This window comes from Augochlora pura, chromosome 5 (genome assembly GCF_028453695.1).
Source record: "Augochlora pura isolate Apur16 chromosome 5, APUR_v2.2.1, whole genome shotgun sequence".
NCBI lineage: Eukaryota > Metazoa > Arthropoda > Insecta > Hymenoptera > Halictidae > Augochlora > Augochlora pura.
Genome location: NC_135776.1, coordinates 2,191,496 through 2,205,386, shown reverse-complemented (window position 1 = coordinate 2,205,386; position 13,891 = coordinate 2,191,496). Strand labels below are relative to the sequence as shown.

The window sequence follows — 13,891 nt, the reverse complement described above, 5'->3', positions numbered from 1 at the left end:
ACCGTTTGGTGTCAAATGCGTGTGCGTTTTGCGTATATTTTTTGTTTCTTTCCACTGCAATTAGTAGCGACGATACAAAACCTTCAAGTAAAAGCGAAAACAGAGATTAACATTTAAGGGGATAGATTAATAGATTAATCGCCGTATGATCATCATCATCATCATCATCATCGCCATCATCATAATCACCAACATCACAATCTCATCGTCGTAATCATGATCATTATAATAATCATAAACATCATCATCATCATCATCATCATCATCGGTACGTGCTGTTCAACTCGAGAGTATAAAAGAAAACGAATGAAAAGAAGAAAATCTTCAAAAGGAAGAGTAAAGATCGATCGCCGTTTTCTCTTTTCGCGAGCCAGAGAGATCTCGTTCCACGGGACCCCGACCGTTTCTATTTAACGAACGCGAGACGGGACACCGACTGGTTGGCCTGGGCGCTTGTCGCGACGGTTTCTACAAATTACTACTTCCGGTGGTCGGCTCGCCTCGGCAGGCAGGTACGATTCGCGCAGAAAGCGGCACGGCGATAGACTTTTAAGGCAATCCGGTCGCGGGTAGCGTTGACTCTCGTGTCTTTTCTAGGAAACTGTCTTATTCGCGGAGTGGTTCCCGGTCGCGACACCGAGCCGGAGAGCAATCGAGCAATTATATGTACATCATGGTCTACCCCTCGTTTCGAATTTCCCCGTCGATTCCCGAGAAATTACCGATTCTTTTCCCACACCTTTTTCGACGTTTGCTCCCGTTGCGACGATCCCGGGCTCCGACGGAACGAGCATCGCGAGACGAGACGAAACAACACGATCGACGAAACGATCGTGTAACGGTACCGATTCGCAGAACACGCATCCACGCAATCTCGCTATCTCTCTCTCTCTCTCTCTCTCTCTCTCTCTTTCGCGCAATCTCTCAACGGTTACGGCTGGTGAACACCTAGTAGTTCTATTGGGTAGCGCAGCATTACAATTACAATTAATAATAAATCGTTATCGGCTATGTCTCTCTGTGTCTCTGGTAAAGAAACTTGCTTACGAAAAAACTGTGTTAAATTCGACGCGGTACGTAGCGTCGCGGCGACGTAAAACTTTCTTGGGCACTATACTTTTTTTTCCGGTGTAACGCGACCAAACGATTTCTCTCTTTGGATCGCACGGTCGCGTTCAATCTCTCGCGTCTTTCGTCGCGCGATTACTACGCATTTTTACAAAATAGTTCGGTAATAATGTTAAGCTCTTTCACACTCGATTAGTGAACGTACCCAAAGAGCACATTCTCGTCATAGGTAGCGAAACGGTAGCTAATTCACGAGACAGGCAATGCTCTCGGGCTCGCGCGTTCGCGCGCGACTTCGAATCGTTATTACATATATTTATATATATATATATTTTTTATATATATATATATTTATAGATTTATATATTAGATTAGATTATCCTAAGCGTTGCGTCGACGGTGATCCCCGTTGCGCGGGTCGCTGATCCCGCCGCCGACGTTTGGCCTTTTCGTTCGCGTGACTATACGAATATGTCCCGGCGACTATAATCGGAATGGTGCTCGTTGGTCGATCGGCGTTGGTTTTCCTTTCCGTTGGGTGGTCGGCGTCGAGACGGAGGTGTCGGAGGCACCTGATGGCTTCCTCGACAGCTTCAGAGACGGCGGTAGCGGCGTGCTCGATCCGCTGGACGGTGTCCTTGTTCTGTGGAACGATCGAGAACGATATTAATACCTGTACAATTCGGAACATGTCCAACCCGAACACCCCAATAGACCCTTTCTAACATACAAACGAAACAAACGAAAAATTGACATGTTCCAAAAATGCTATTTATAATACTGAACTTTAATGAACGTACACTTAGCAGAGACGTTTGTGTGCGCAGACTCTTTCTACGGACAGTGTACGAAAATTTGAATACCCACAAATATTATTTGCTAACGAAACGTGTGTTAGGGTTGGATACAATGTCCCTCGTTTAGATTCGAACGATGAACAACTGTGGTACACGCAGCCTGGTCGATAGAGCGCGTGTTACACAAAGGTTCGCTTGAACCTGCCACGCGGAACAAGCAAAAGACAACCCTCAGTACAAAAACAAAAAAAAACCAAATCAGAGACCGAGAAACGATGGATTACCTATCTGGCTTGACGGCCGATGAGGTGTTAGTCGCTGAGTTCGAACACATCGAGCTGCTCCTGGTGTTAGAAAACAGACACGACAAAGGATTATTGAAGAGTCCCAAGCGGTGCTGAGTTAGTGGTCGTGTAGAGACAGAGATGACGAAAGAAACTGTGATAGATGACGCTTCGACGAACGTTTGAATATCGTTAATCGTACAACTTTCTGCGTTTTCTTTTACACCGACACTGTAAATCGAAGTTCGTCGAAGCGTCTCGTTTTCAAACAAGCGAACAAAAATGGCAAACCGGTTAGGAAACGTTGTACCAGGAACGGTTTCACGGGAATTAGAGTGGTTGGAACGTGCGAGATAGGGCACACAGTGCGTAAAGAGAGAAAGATAGAAGAGAAAGCTAGCCTGTGTTAAAAGCAGAGGAAACAGTTCGGCCATACCCGGTGGAATCGGTAGAAACCGTCGAGTCGTTGCTTCGCATGGAATGGGTGGATATATTGCTGGTCGTCGATTGCGGGGATTTTATATCCGTGCCCACGTACACGGGGATCCTCGAGTGGCTAAACCATCACCAATCATCAATACAATTGCCGTTAGATCGACGGGGACCCGCGGAACGAAAAAAGCTCGAACATAAACCAGAAGAACCAAAGCCAGAACCAAAAAGCCATAAACCCAACGTTAACGGATGGAAAATGAGAATGAGACAAAGAGAAACAAAAAGAACCTCCACCATTTTTCGCGAACGTACTACGAGCTGTATAAATAGTCTTTTGTCGCGATTACCATAAATAATTGTACGCTCTCTCGCCGTATCTGGATATTGGAATTATTCGCTCAGATTTGAAAATTAATTTTACAATAATTCCAATATTAATTTGACTTAGTGAAATAATCTAATTCGATTAAATCTATCTGTTTGTATTTTTGACATTCGCTAGGCAAGACAGCGTAAAACTTTCCGTGGAACTCGCGACAAAGAATTTCCTTGCACAAAAAAGTTTTGAACTTGCTGCAAGACATCGTGTGGTTAGATCCTCAGCCATAATCGTACCGTGAGACCGCGTTGAAAGCGCAAGCGAGTATACCCGATCCTCGACTCCGATAAACGTTAATTTAGGTTTACCTGATCGGTGTGCCGACACCAGTCAGGGTTGGAATGCTCGAAGCTCTATGGATCGTGCCGAACCTAAAAACATGTTATTAACCAGACTTATGTTAATCGTCGTTAAACCGACACGCTTGAACCTAGTGGCGTTAATATGCGTGAAGAAACTGGGCTCTAAGACAATCTATATAGCAATCTATCCGCGTCTCTAAGAAGTGCTGTCGCCCACCTGTTCCGATCTTACTTCGTCCTCGATCGAATAGAAACGAAAAGGTAATAGAAACTCAAAAAAAGATACATAAAACAAGGCGAGGTAGAAAATGCCGGGGGCGGGGGGCTGAAAATACATAAATCATCGTGCACCGATCGTCCGGATATGCGATTACGTCACGATGCACCTAAACATTGAGACCAGGATACCATTGGTTGGCGAACCCCATGGCGCTATTAATGAATCCTCAGGGTTTGCCATCGAATGGTATCGTTGTTCTCTGGCATACCGTCCTCGTTAATCTCTACCACGTAGTAGGATGCGAGTAAATCATCAATATCTATCTTCAAGATGCGAGTTAGTCCTTAAGTATCCTTTCGTTCGGTAGTTCTCTTTTCTATGTTGAGTCTAGGGACTACGAACCTCGCTGACACGCCACTGGCCGGACTAACTAGCCCCGTGGGCGTCCTTGGTCGCGAGCTTGATCCATTCACAGGCGTTCCAAGCCTTTTCCCTGACATACTGTTATGTCTGCTCGAGGTCGGCGTGTTCCCCGTTGTGCTGCTGACCGTTGTTCTGCGCGGTATGCGACTCAGGTTGGTCGAATCATCTGCAAATTATTGATACAATGTCAGAACATATTTTACAATTGCTGCCTCGGTTTTACTTAGATTCTAGGACTAATTTAACAGGACTTTAATCCTTATCGGTCGAGGTTAATATTTGTTTTGAAATAGTAGGAACGTCGATTCGCTACCTGTACTGTCGAGAGACTGAGTGGAACCGTAGCGACTAGGTGGTTTGCTACCCTGCCTCGAAGCTGGTCTGCTCCCCGGTCTGCTGGTTGGTCTAGACGCTGGCCTGGATGCTGGCCTTGAGGCCGGTCTGCTCGAAGGGCGACTACCGCCTGCGAAATGCCACGAGTTTAGTTAGTTTTTCCTCTCGGTAGGATTTTTCTTCTCGGTAGGAGAAGCGGAGAGACTCACCAGGGGTAATGGGACTTCTGTAAGGCGTGCTGGTCTTCCTTGCGGATCCAATCCTGAAGGAGCTCTCGTTGTCGCTGAGGCTGTCCGGCGTTCCGGCGCTTAAAGAGGACCGGGACGTCCTGGACTGTCCCATGGGAACGCTTCGAGCGCTTCGTTCTCTCACCTACGCGACAGAAATGTTAGTTGAAGCCGTGGGCACGATTCAGAATAGCAGAACGAGAGATCTACTCGAGAGTAGAGACAGAGAAGTAGACAGACGATCAGGCGGACAAACAGCAGAGTCGTTTTTCGGCTGTTGGGCGCGCCGCGACGATTTCGCGGGACGGAAATTATTCTGAAATCGCAAAGTCAGCGACTGTAATGGCTTTTTGGAAAACATATCCGTCTCGCGATTTCGCCGACAGCCACGCCGAAGTGCTGGCAGAGGTCGCTGTTCGTTTGCCGCCGGTGATCGAAGGATCGATCGATCGATCGGCGAGAGCAACGCGAACAAAAACCGGGAGGAGACCGTGGTCGAAGAGAGCGTGTGTTTACTGTCTAGAGAAATTCCAGTGTAAATCAAAAGAAATGAAAAGAAACAAAGAAGATCCATGCAAACTTACCAGAGGAAGTTGGGAGAGATAGAGTAGCTTATGGTGGTTCGAAGTGTCTCCGATCAACGCCACTATGCACGCACCAATACAGCAATACAGGAGATCGTTATGCACAAGAATCGATAGTACACCATATCCGCGGAACCGTGTGTGTGTATATGTGGGTATCCATCGCGAAAAAACCGGAACACGCGAATTTCGTCGAAGGGACGAACGATATCCTCGCCGCCATCGTTGCCTCGCCTTCCCGGCGAGAACAGACTTCCGGTCGACTTCCGGTCGCGGCTACGGAGGATGCCGATCGTCCCTTCCGCTACAGAGAGCCACGGTTCGTTCTACGGGGATCAGGGGATCGTTCAGAGGCATCCAATCAATGGCAACACAAAGAATAACCCGGCAAGACTACAACCGCGGAAATCAGAGAGAAATTGGCGGCGAGATCCAAGGGTATGGTGAATTCATGCGGTGGTGGTTTGCGTCGTGGAGATGCGCATCTGCGACCGAATTCATCTTCGCGACGATGCGAACATCGGCGGTTCGATACGCGATGGAAAATTGTTCTCGAAGAGCTGCGTCGAATCGACGAAATGTTTAACCGTGAATTTCAACGAATTAGGATTGGCTGCGAGTGCGTCCAGTGCGTTGCACGGACGGGAAAAATGGCGGCGACGTAGCGTCCACATCCACGACGTGGACGCACCGTCGCGTTAACGCGGAATGATACCTCGAGAAGCCTGACGCGAGTTTCCTCGCTCGATCGTGCAGGAGGTTTTCATCTAAATCTACCGGTTCTACCGCATGCACGATCCTCGGATCCAAGCTACGGCACAGTCGAGATCAGAGTGTCTGCGGTTGTTCTTCTCGAGAATGATCGTGGACGGGGCAATGAAGAGAGGAGGAGGGTCGTCGAACGAAAGATCGAATACCGCGGATCGAGATCGTCGAGATCGACGAGGCCGCACGCGCGTTCCATCGGTCGTCGCACGATGACGCGGAACGTAAAGCTCACACGAAAACAAAAAAGGAAGAAAACACTGGAGAAGAGAAAAATGAGAAAAAATAATAGTAATAACAACAACAACAACAATAATAATAATAATAATAGTAAGAATAATGATAATAACAACAATGACAGACCAAACTCAAAAAGAAACAGCGAACCAGTATATTGCGAAACAGAGAGAAAAACCAAAAAAAAAAGAAAAATTGTGAGAAACGCAGCAGAGATGTACACAGAAAAATAGATAATATATAGTACGATATGTATATATAACAATAGAGAAATGATTAATATATACTGGGGTACACCGTGTGTCACACCAACGACAGCAGAATTCAGAGAATAGAGTTTTCTTATTTACCCAATGATAAGAGGGGGCGTGCATGTGGAGGGGATACGAGCACGGGAGGTCCTCCTTTTGCCTCAAACTCTCAAATATCGGCGTCAGCTGGCTCATAAACTCCTCCGCTACACCATAAACGAAAATTTTAAGGAAAATGCAGCAAACGATCCGGTTGCCGTGGCGAACCGTTTCCTGCCACTCGGTCGTACGACGGGTCCAGCGGGCGGAGAAACTTCCGAGCGGTCCTGTGCCGCGATCCTTCGATCCGCGTCGAAGATCCATCGCGTGGACACCGCTCGGAAGCTTCTCGCTAAGCTGCGCAGAGAATTCGAGATCCTCGGGATCTCGACGACGTCCACGGACGCCCGTGGAACTCCACGGGAACTCGACGGAAAGAGACCAGCGCTGGGCAAAGTGAACAACCCGATCGACCGACCGCGAACGAACTACGCGAACTTCCATTGTTGTACATGAGAGACGTCCGAAAATTCAGAATATCTAAACAGTGGATTTACTGTCATTCTTTCTATGCGTTTACGTTCTATTACATAGTATATTATGTATATCGAAGTATGGAATGTTAATTCGGAGACTATCGAACTTGGAAATTAACTAACGCGCGTGCTTTATTATTAATATAGGATGGTTGCTCTTTAAAACTGTGTCATAATTAAAAGCATTTTAAAACGTCAATGCATTATTTTTAATCTATTAAGATCATTGAGAAAGAGAATAAAGTTGTTACTTGCTTTTCGATATTTGCAACAATTGATACAGATAATTTTAAAGACAGATTATAACAAACTGAAGGTTGGTCAGTCATCATTAATTTTATAGCATCGATTTCATTAAACGAATGACTCGGACATTGTACAATTAAAATACCACTGGATTCTGGATTCCTCACGTTTTCAACGCGGCAAATCCGCGAACGACGAATTCACCGCGCTCGTCGGCGAGAGCTCGCAGACGACGCCGCGGTCGTGTCACGACGTTGCGCATCCCTTTGCCCAACCCTGTGATACAGTCTCGTGAAATCGCATCTCCTGAGGTGACTATTGGCTCCCCGGTATGCCGCCGGGGGCTCGAGACTCACGGCCCGAAATTTAACATCCCGATCCGAAGACGCATATGTCTGCTGTGGGGTGGGTCCGGGGGGGGGGGGGGGGAAAAAACTGAAGGGGGGCGGCGAGGGGGGTGTTTTGGGGGCTTGGGAGGAAGGGGGGGGGGGGGGAGGGGTGGAGAACGGAGAACCGAGAATCGGGGAGCACAAAAGGGGGTGCGACTTGAAGAAGCGACTACCTAGAGAGGTGCGGAGGGTAGGCTCTAGGTGCGACGATTGCCATCGTCTTTCTAAGCTGACATGCTCGCATGCGAAGATAAATATATATATTGATGAATCGAGGCCGACGTCTTCTTGTACTTACCCCTATCTGGTCGTGACAGAACTTCGACTAGGCAAGACCATAGAGAGAGATAGAAAGTGTGAGGGAGAGAGAAAGAGACAGAGAGAGAGGTAGAGAGAGAGTCGCGAATTGTGTTGGAGATCGAACCGTTCAATGTAACTTTGCTCTCTTCTTCTAGGTGCTGGGAGCTTTTTAACTATTTTGTACAAGGTGTCTCTGACTTTTCGAAGCTGATGGATCATAAATAGTTTTATCCCTGTTTTCGTTGTAGATCGCTGCGAGACACCCCGTACATGCGACCAATTGGCAGCTGTTTTCCACTAAGTCACGATCGTTCAGTCTCTACGAAGCTGTGCAATTTTTTCCGAGTAACTACTCCAACCGGATATTTTACTCGTTGATAAAGTGTTAACATCACAGCAAATCGATTTTGATCGACCCGGTAAGGTTAGTGCTGATCTATCAAAAACTTTCTAGATCCTAAGGAAATCAGCTACCACCGAGGAACGTCTGAATGTTATCTCGATAGCGGATCGTTTAATTAACGAACGACCTAACGATCCAGCCTGTATGGATCTAGAGACTCGCTTGACCAGAGAGTAGACGATCGATTGCGATCGTCGAAGAGTATCGAGAAAGACGGAGAGAAATAGAGAGAAAGGGAGATAGAGATTGAGAGATAACGAGAGGCAGTCCCATAGATGGATCCTGATCGGTGATAGACGACGATCATCGTGGTTCCCGATCAGGATTCATGCGAGGGACGTGCGAGTGATTGGTGGCGTTACCTTGGTGATCGGTCCGGCGTTCGCGGATGAGATTTGCGTACGCTGCAGGGTCGAGGTAGGGCTCGGCTTCGACTTGAACGCAGTCATTGTCTGGCTGACCCCGTCCGCCAGAATGAATTGCTCTCGCAGCTCGATATTCGTTCTTCCCTTGGCTACAGTGGGTGTGTTGCGTGCACGCAAGTTAGAAGGAAGCCGTTACAGGACATGTATGCGCGGGATTTAATTGTAATTGTATTTTGTATTAGAAAAGGGGGCGGCGGGGGCGTAGAGAACAATGTATTTTATACAGAGAGAGAGAGAGAGAGAGAGAGATATATAGAGAAATAAAAGAGAGAAGGTAGAGACAGAGAAAACAGACAGAGAGAGATTGACAGAAAATAGACAGAGGAAGGGCAGAAGATATACAGAGCATAGAAAGAGAGAGAGAGAGAGAGAGAGCGACAGGGGTGGATTCAACGATGTACAGAGAGCAGATAATTAACGGGCAGCCGAGATTGTTCGATTTTTGTTTTTTTTTTAGTAGCAGACAAGTTAGTTGGCGCAAATACAAATCAGAGCGATCGAGAAGGGTAGTTAGTTCAAGCGGGTTAGAGGATGCGATTTTGTTCGACGGATTGACAGCGATCATGCGCGTCGGGAATTGTTTTTCAATTGTTAGCGCGGAAAGTAGAAGAGAGAAAAGACAGATAAATAGATATATAGTATAATAATAGATTAAGGGGTAGAAGTAAAGGCACAGTAAAAATAGCGGCGATAGTACAGCGAGTAGAATTGTTAGAGCGTTGCCAGCGGCGTACACGGTATATGTTTGTGTGCGAGTGTACGGTGGTAGACAAAAAAAGAGAAAAAAATACAGTGTATTATAGAACGATTGTATCGACAGAATGTTCGGAAGGGCGGGCTTGCCGATCGACGGGTGTCAAAGAGTAAATCGTAATTGGTCTACATTATACAGATATACATATATGTATATAAAGTGGGGAACGTGTGACGTAGAGAAACCGCTTTGATTTGCATTGGTAGGCTTATCGATGAGACATGAAAACGATGAGAGATATCATGATCTTTGTCGGTGCTGCTGAGTTCCCGTTAATTATTACACAAACGCGGACGAGTTGATCGTCGGAGAGACAGGGTGGGTGGCATGCGACTGCAACGCCGACGTTCCAAGCTCTTCAATCACTTTTCATTAGCTTCTAATTACCGCTCTATTATCGAGACACTTAACTATTGAGCACTTGAGGTCCTTGGACCTAAAAGCACTGAACTTATTTAAGCACTGAACTCAGAAATTATTGAACTCATAAATTGTGAACTTAAAAGTGACCTCTTCAAATTATTGATCTTCCAAATAAATTAACTCTCTAACAATACACTGAAATCCCAAAATATTGATTCTCAAAATAATCGAATTTCCAAATTACATCGTCCAAGAAATATTATTAACTTCGAACGACAGCGTTGCCAGGGTTCGTCGAGAAAAGTGCTAAGTTTCTACCGACAATCGGGAATCGTAATCGAACCGACAAGTGATGAGCTGGACAGTGATCGGAAGGAAAATACGACGAGATAGTAAATGAACGCGACCGCGAACTAATAACGTTGTCAAAAAGGTTCGCGATGAAGTTAGAACAACATGCTTTCAAACGTGGGAGGCGCGCGCGCACACACACGTAACAACACGCACTCGCAACACAGGCTTACATTCACACGGAAAAGATCTGCAGACACTCGAAACGAATTATGATCGCAGAAAACACGGTACACGAGACGACACGACACAGACTCATTGCGAGAAAGCAAACGTATCAACACGAACATGCAGGATATACGAAAACGACGATTTCGTGGCCAGCACGGTACTGTGAATCGTTCATCACTACTTCTGCTAAACAAACAGACAGTCGAGAAAGCGTAAATAGATATCGATAGAAGTAGTTAGTCGATCACGTTTCGAAAAACGCACGGGCCACGAACAAACAATTATTCCCATTATAAAAAGATTCTCACCGAGCGGACACCAACCCTCATGTTGTTCCGGTTTGTTAGGGTCCGGTATCGGCATTAGAAAAACTTGACGGGTTAATCACGATATGAGGAGTTTAGTGATGGTCCGTTCAATTGTTCTTTCTTTCGTAATGTTTTTTTTTGCAACTTCATATTATGTATTATCTCGTTAAGTTCGTACGAAGGCATGCAATTAGAGTCAGTACGTATAAAACTCGAATGCGTATCAAATAGGTAAAGTATACACGTGAAACAGAAAGATATATATATCGGATAGTATCAAAGGGCTAATTAAACGTCGGCAGAGTGGTGCGAACAAGTGACAAACGAGATGTATCGATTCTGGGACATGGAAACAAATGTGTCCTGGTAGGGGAGGATATATCGTGGAGCGGCAGAGGATCAATCAATCAACGTATTAGTAGGCTAATCACAAGCGATTACGAGTCTCCTAATGTACCAAAATACCTCTAGTGGTTCAATGCCGAGGGGAACGTCGCGATCCAAGAGCCAAGTAATTGAGAACAAAAATTGTACATAAACCTATCTAGGCGCTCGACGATAAGTCGCAGATTGATAAAACCCCACCAATTTGTGGAATTCTTCAATTAGCACGATATTATCGAGCGTCCGACCTCGTCGAGGGTTCGAGGAAGACCGAGGCTCGTGAAACGTGATGATCCCTTCGCGATTAGTACGTAACAAAGCCCAAAAAACAGAACCTAGCGGTTACAAGGTGAGATCGACGCCTCGGCGATGATACGCCTATGCGCGCGCGTGTTAGCAACGTTCCGGGTTCGGTTAATTACGATTAATTATTATTAGTCACGCTCACAAATCGTACCTCAGGAGCTGAGATCGTACACGCACGTGTGAATGCATCGAAGGGGAAAGATGAGAATGAATGCTCGCGTGTGTTCGACGAGGATGATTCGACGGGTAGAGAATCACGAGGGTGAACGAGTGTTATTGAGGCAGCGGGGGTGAACGCGAAGTCGGGGTCAAGGGTTAACGCAACGGGAACGTAAACAGAAATGGAACACTCTTGATTGTGACAAAACTCGCGGCACGATAAACAATCAAACAAACAAACAAACAAAATGCAAAACGGGTCAAGGAAATCCCACACGCGTCGCTAATCGGCGAAACAAACATAGTAAACGCGTTTAGCTGCCTCTTTGGAGTTGGGGAGATAGGGACGGAAGGGTGAGATCGTCGAAGACAGATCGAACAGTCGATCTAGGTCGCGTTATGGGACTCTGGGGACTGCTGAGGGCAGCGGGTGTTTGGTACCGGTCCCGAGGACTAATTTCTCGTTCGGATTCTATGCGATCACGGAGTTTCATCGCGGTTCATAGTCAGCGATTCGAGTATTCGACGGTCATGAAATAGAGAAGAGACAAAGAGATCAGACGGATCGGATACTCACCGCGGCAAGGATCATTCTTTAACAAAAATTCGTCCAGAGCTACCCAGCCTCCACCAACTCGTACCATCACCGTGGATCGCAGGATGCGGACCAGACGCAGTTTCTGGCTGTCACCGAACTACAAATAGAATATTATAAGAATGATACTTGACGCTATTTTGTACTACACCAGTTTGCAACAGTTTTATCTGCTGCATAATAATTAGGCTGCGGATCGTCTACTTATTTTTGTTACAATTTCGCGGTCTAATAGCGTTGCTACTATTTTGTTGAGCAGATAATTAATCAGCAAGGGGATAAAACTGAACCGTGGGCTGATCTTAGTACCCTGTATTTTCCTTCGCCGACTTGGAATACGCGGAACTTTTGGCGACAAGTGCACAGCATCACCAGCCGCTTGACCTCGTCGTGGATTTTATCGGTGTCGTTGTAGGTCCTGCGCTCCTCCCAGTCTGGTCTCAGTGCTGCGATGAACTCCTTCCAATCTATCAAACCTTCGCCGTGACGGTCGAAGAGATCCGCCACTGCTCCCATCTCTAATCTCGAGGTTTCAAACTCTGCAAGCAGTCATTTTATTTAGACCAATCCTTTCATTTCCATATAAAATGTTGATCTAAAAAATGTACTGACTGGTGTTCATAATTCCTTGGATGAAGTCCTCGCGAGGAATCAGACCGTCGTTGTTCTTGTCCATCTTCCTGAAGAGATCCGTCAATCTGGACTTCTTGTGGTTCATGAACTTGAGGAACTGTAAGGGATGCAATGCTCGTTAATAAGAATCCAAACGGTTGATAGAGGCTGTAGGTTACCACCTACCCTCTTTCTCCAGTCCTCCCAACTGAAGTTCGCGACCCGGTCCAACTCTTGGATGTAGTTGTACTTATCCTGAAGCCTGCGTTGTCTCTCCCATGCTAGCATCCAAACGTGCCTCCATCTATCCCACAGGAGTTTAACTCTTGGGCTGCGGAACTCGGGTTCAGCGCCTTTGCTGTGGACGACAAAATTCGATTAGCTTCAGGGTCTCTTACAAAAATGCTAAGGACTTGGTTAAACGAGGCATGACAAGCAAAGAAAGCGAATAAACGTAAAAGAGAATCGTTAGATTCTGTCAGGAAACGAATATCTCAAAGAAAAAGACATTGTACGGTTAGTACTAAAGAAATCAAAGAGAACGAGAACGAAATAGAATCTAGAAGAATTATTGTTCTAGGGTGAAAATCAACGCAACCGGTGGAACTGCAAAAGAAAGACGTGTTATACAAAGAATGTGTGTCAGGGTACGGAAGCAGATAGCATGGACGGGCTCTGAGGATTGAATATTGTTAAAGGCTGGGTTTGACGAACCTTCCTTTGGGTGGGAAGCGTGGGCCGATGTGCGGCAACGAATCCGGCGTTCTCTCACGGCCCGGGCTGGCACGGCTAAACAGGAACATGCGTCACATCACTCGACACTTCTACCAGACAACGATCACCGTGTCCTAAATCGGCGATCGATCCTCGGCTTCTTTACGGGACGAGCAAACGGGGGAAAATGTACAGAGAACAGGCCTCGAGGACTACAAAGGCTACAGAGTCGAGCTGTGGACTCTTTCCGACAAACAGATTCCGATAGACAGGCCTGTTCTCCGTATTTGTTGCAGGATGGTTCACTCGGCTCCTTGCAGAGAAGAGATAAGACCACGATGGTCCGCTTCTGTCAATGAACAGAATGAACTATCCTGTTGGGTATACGCCTCGGACGCGCTCCAAGTGTCCTTTCTCAAAAGTTACTCTCTACCATGCTGCCTACGATGCACAATCGCTTATCGATGATACTCTACTCGAGAACTGAAACCGATCGAACGAAGCGTTCTGAGACAGAACAGGCGAGGAGAC

General features: G+C 46.4%; 1 protein-coding gene across 39 annotated transcripts in view; it reads right to left on the bottom strand.

Moving 5' to 3' along the window:
* Positions 1-4: 4 nt before the first annotated feature.
* The window catches only part of Shot (dystonin-like protein short stop), an 89,283-nt gene continuing 75,396 nt past the window's right edge, over positions 5-13,891 (bottom strand). For 23 of the 39 annotated variants that reach the window (XM_078181577.1, XM_078181581.1, XM_078181578.1 and 20 more), the window contains 14 exons: positions 13,361-13,435; positions 12,833-13,004; positions 12,647-12,764; positions 12,344-12,573; positions 12,017-12,134; positions 10,591-10,653; positions 8,581-8,732; positions 4,451-4,613; positions 4,222-4,371; positions 3,888-4,074; positions 3,272-3,334; positions 2,586-2,705; positions 2,150-2,209; positions 5-1,711 (listed from right to left, as the gene is read on the bottom strand). In XM_078181577.1, the coding sequence (XP_078037703.1) occupies positions 1,552-1,711; positions 2,150-2,209; positions 2,586-2,705; positions 3,272-3,334; positions 3,888-4,074; positions 4,222-4,371; positions 4,451-4,613; positions 8,581-8,732; positions 10,591-10,653; positions 12,017-12,134; positions 12,344-12,573; positions 12,647-12,764; positions 12,833-13,004; positions 13,361-13,435 (1,831 nt within the window). In that variant the 3' untranslated portion in view covers positions 5-1,551. Of the gene's footprint in view, positions 1,712-2,149; positions 2,210-2,585; positions 2,706-3,199; positions 3,335-3,887; positions 4,075-4,221; positions 4,372-4,450; positions 4,614-5,052; positions 5,115-6,404; positions 6,512-8,580; positions 8,733-10,590; positions 10,654-12,016; positions 12,135-12,343; positions 12,574-12,646; positions 12,765-12,832; positions 13,005-13,360; positions 13,436-13,891 lie in introns of those variants that run through there. The other 16 variants (XM_078181612.1, XM_078181585.1, XM_078181605.1 and 13 more) reach the window with 10 other exon arrangements.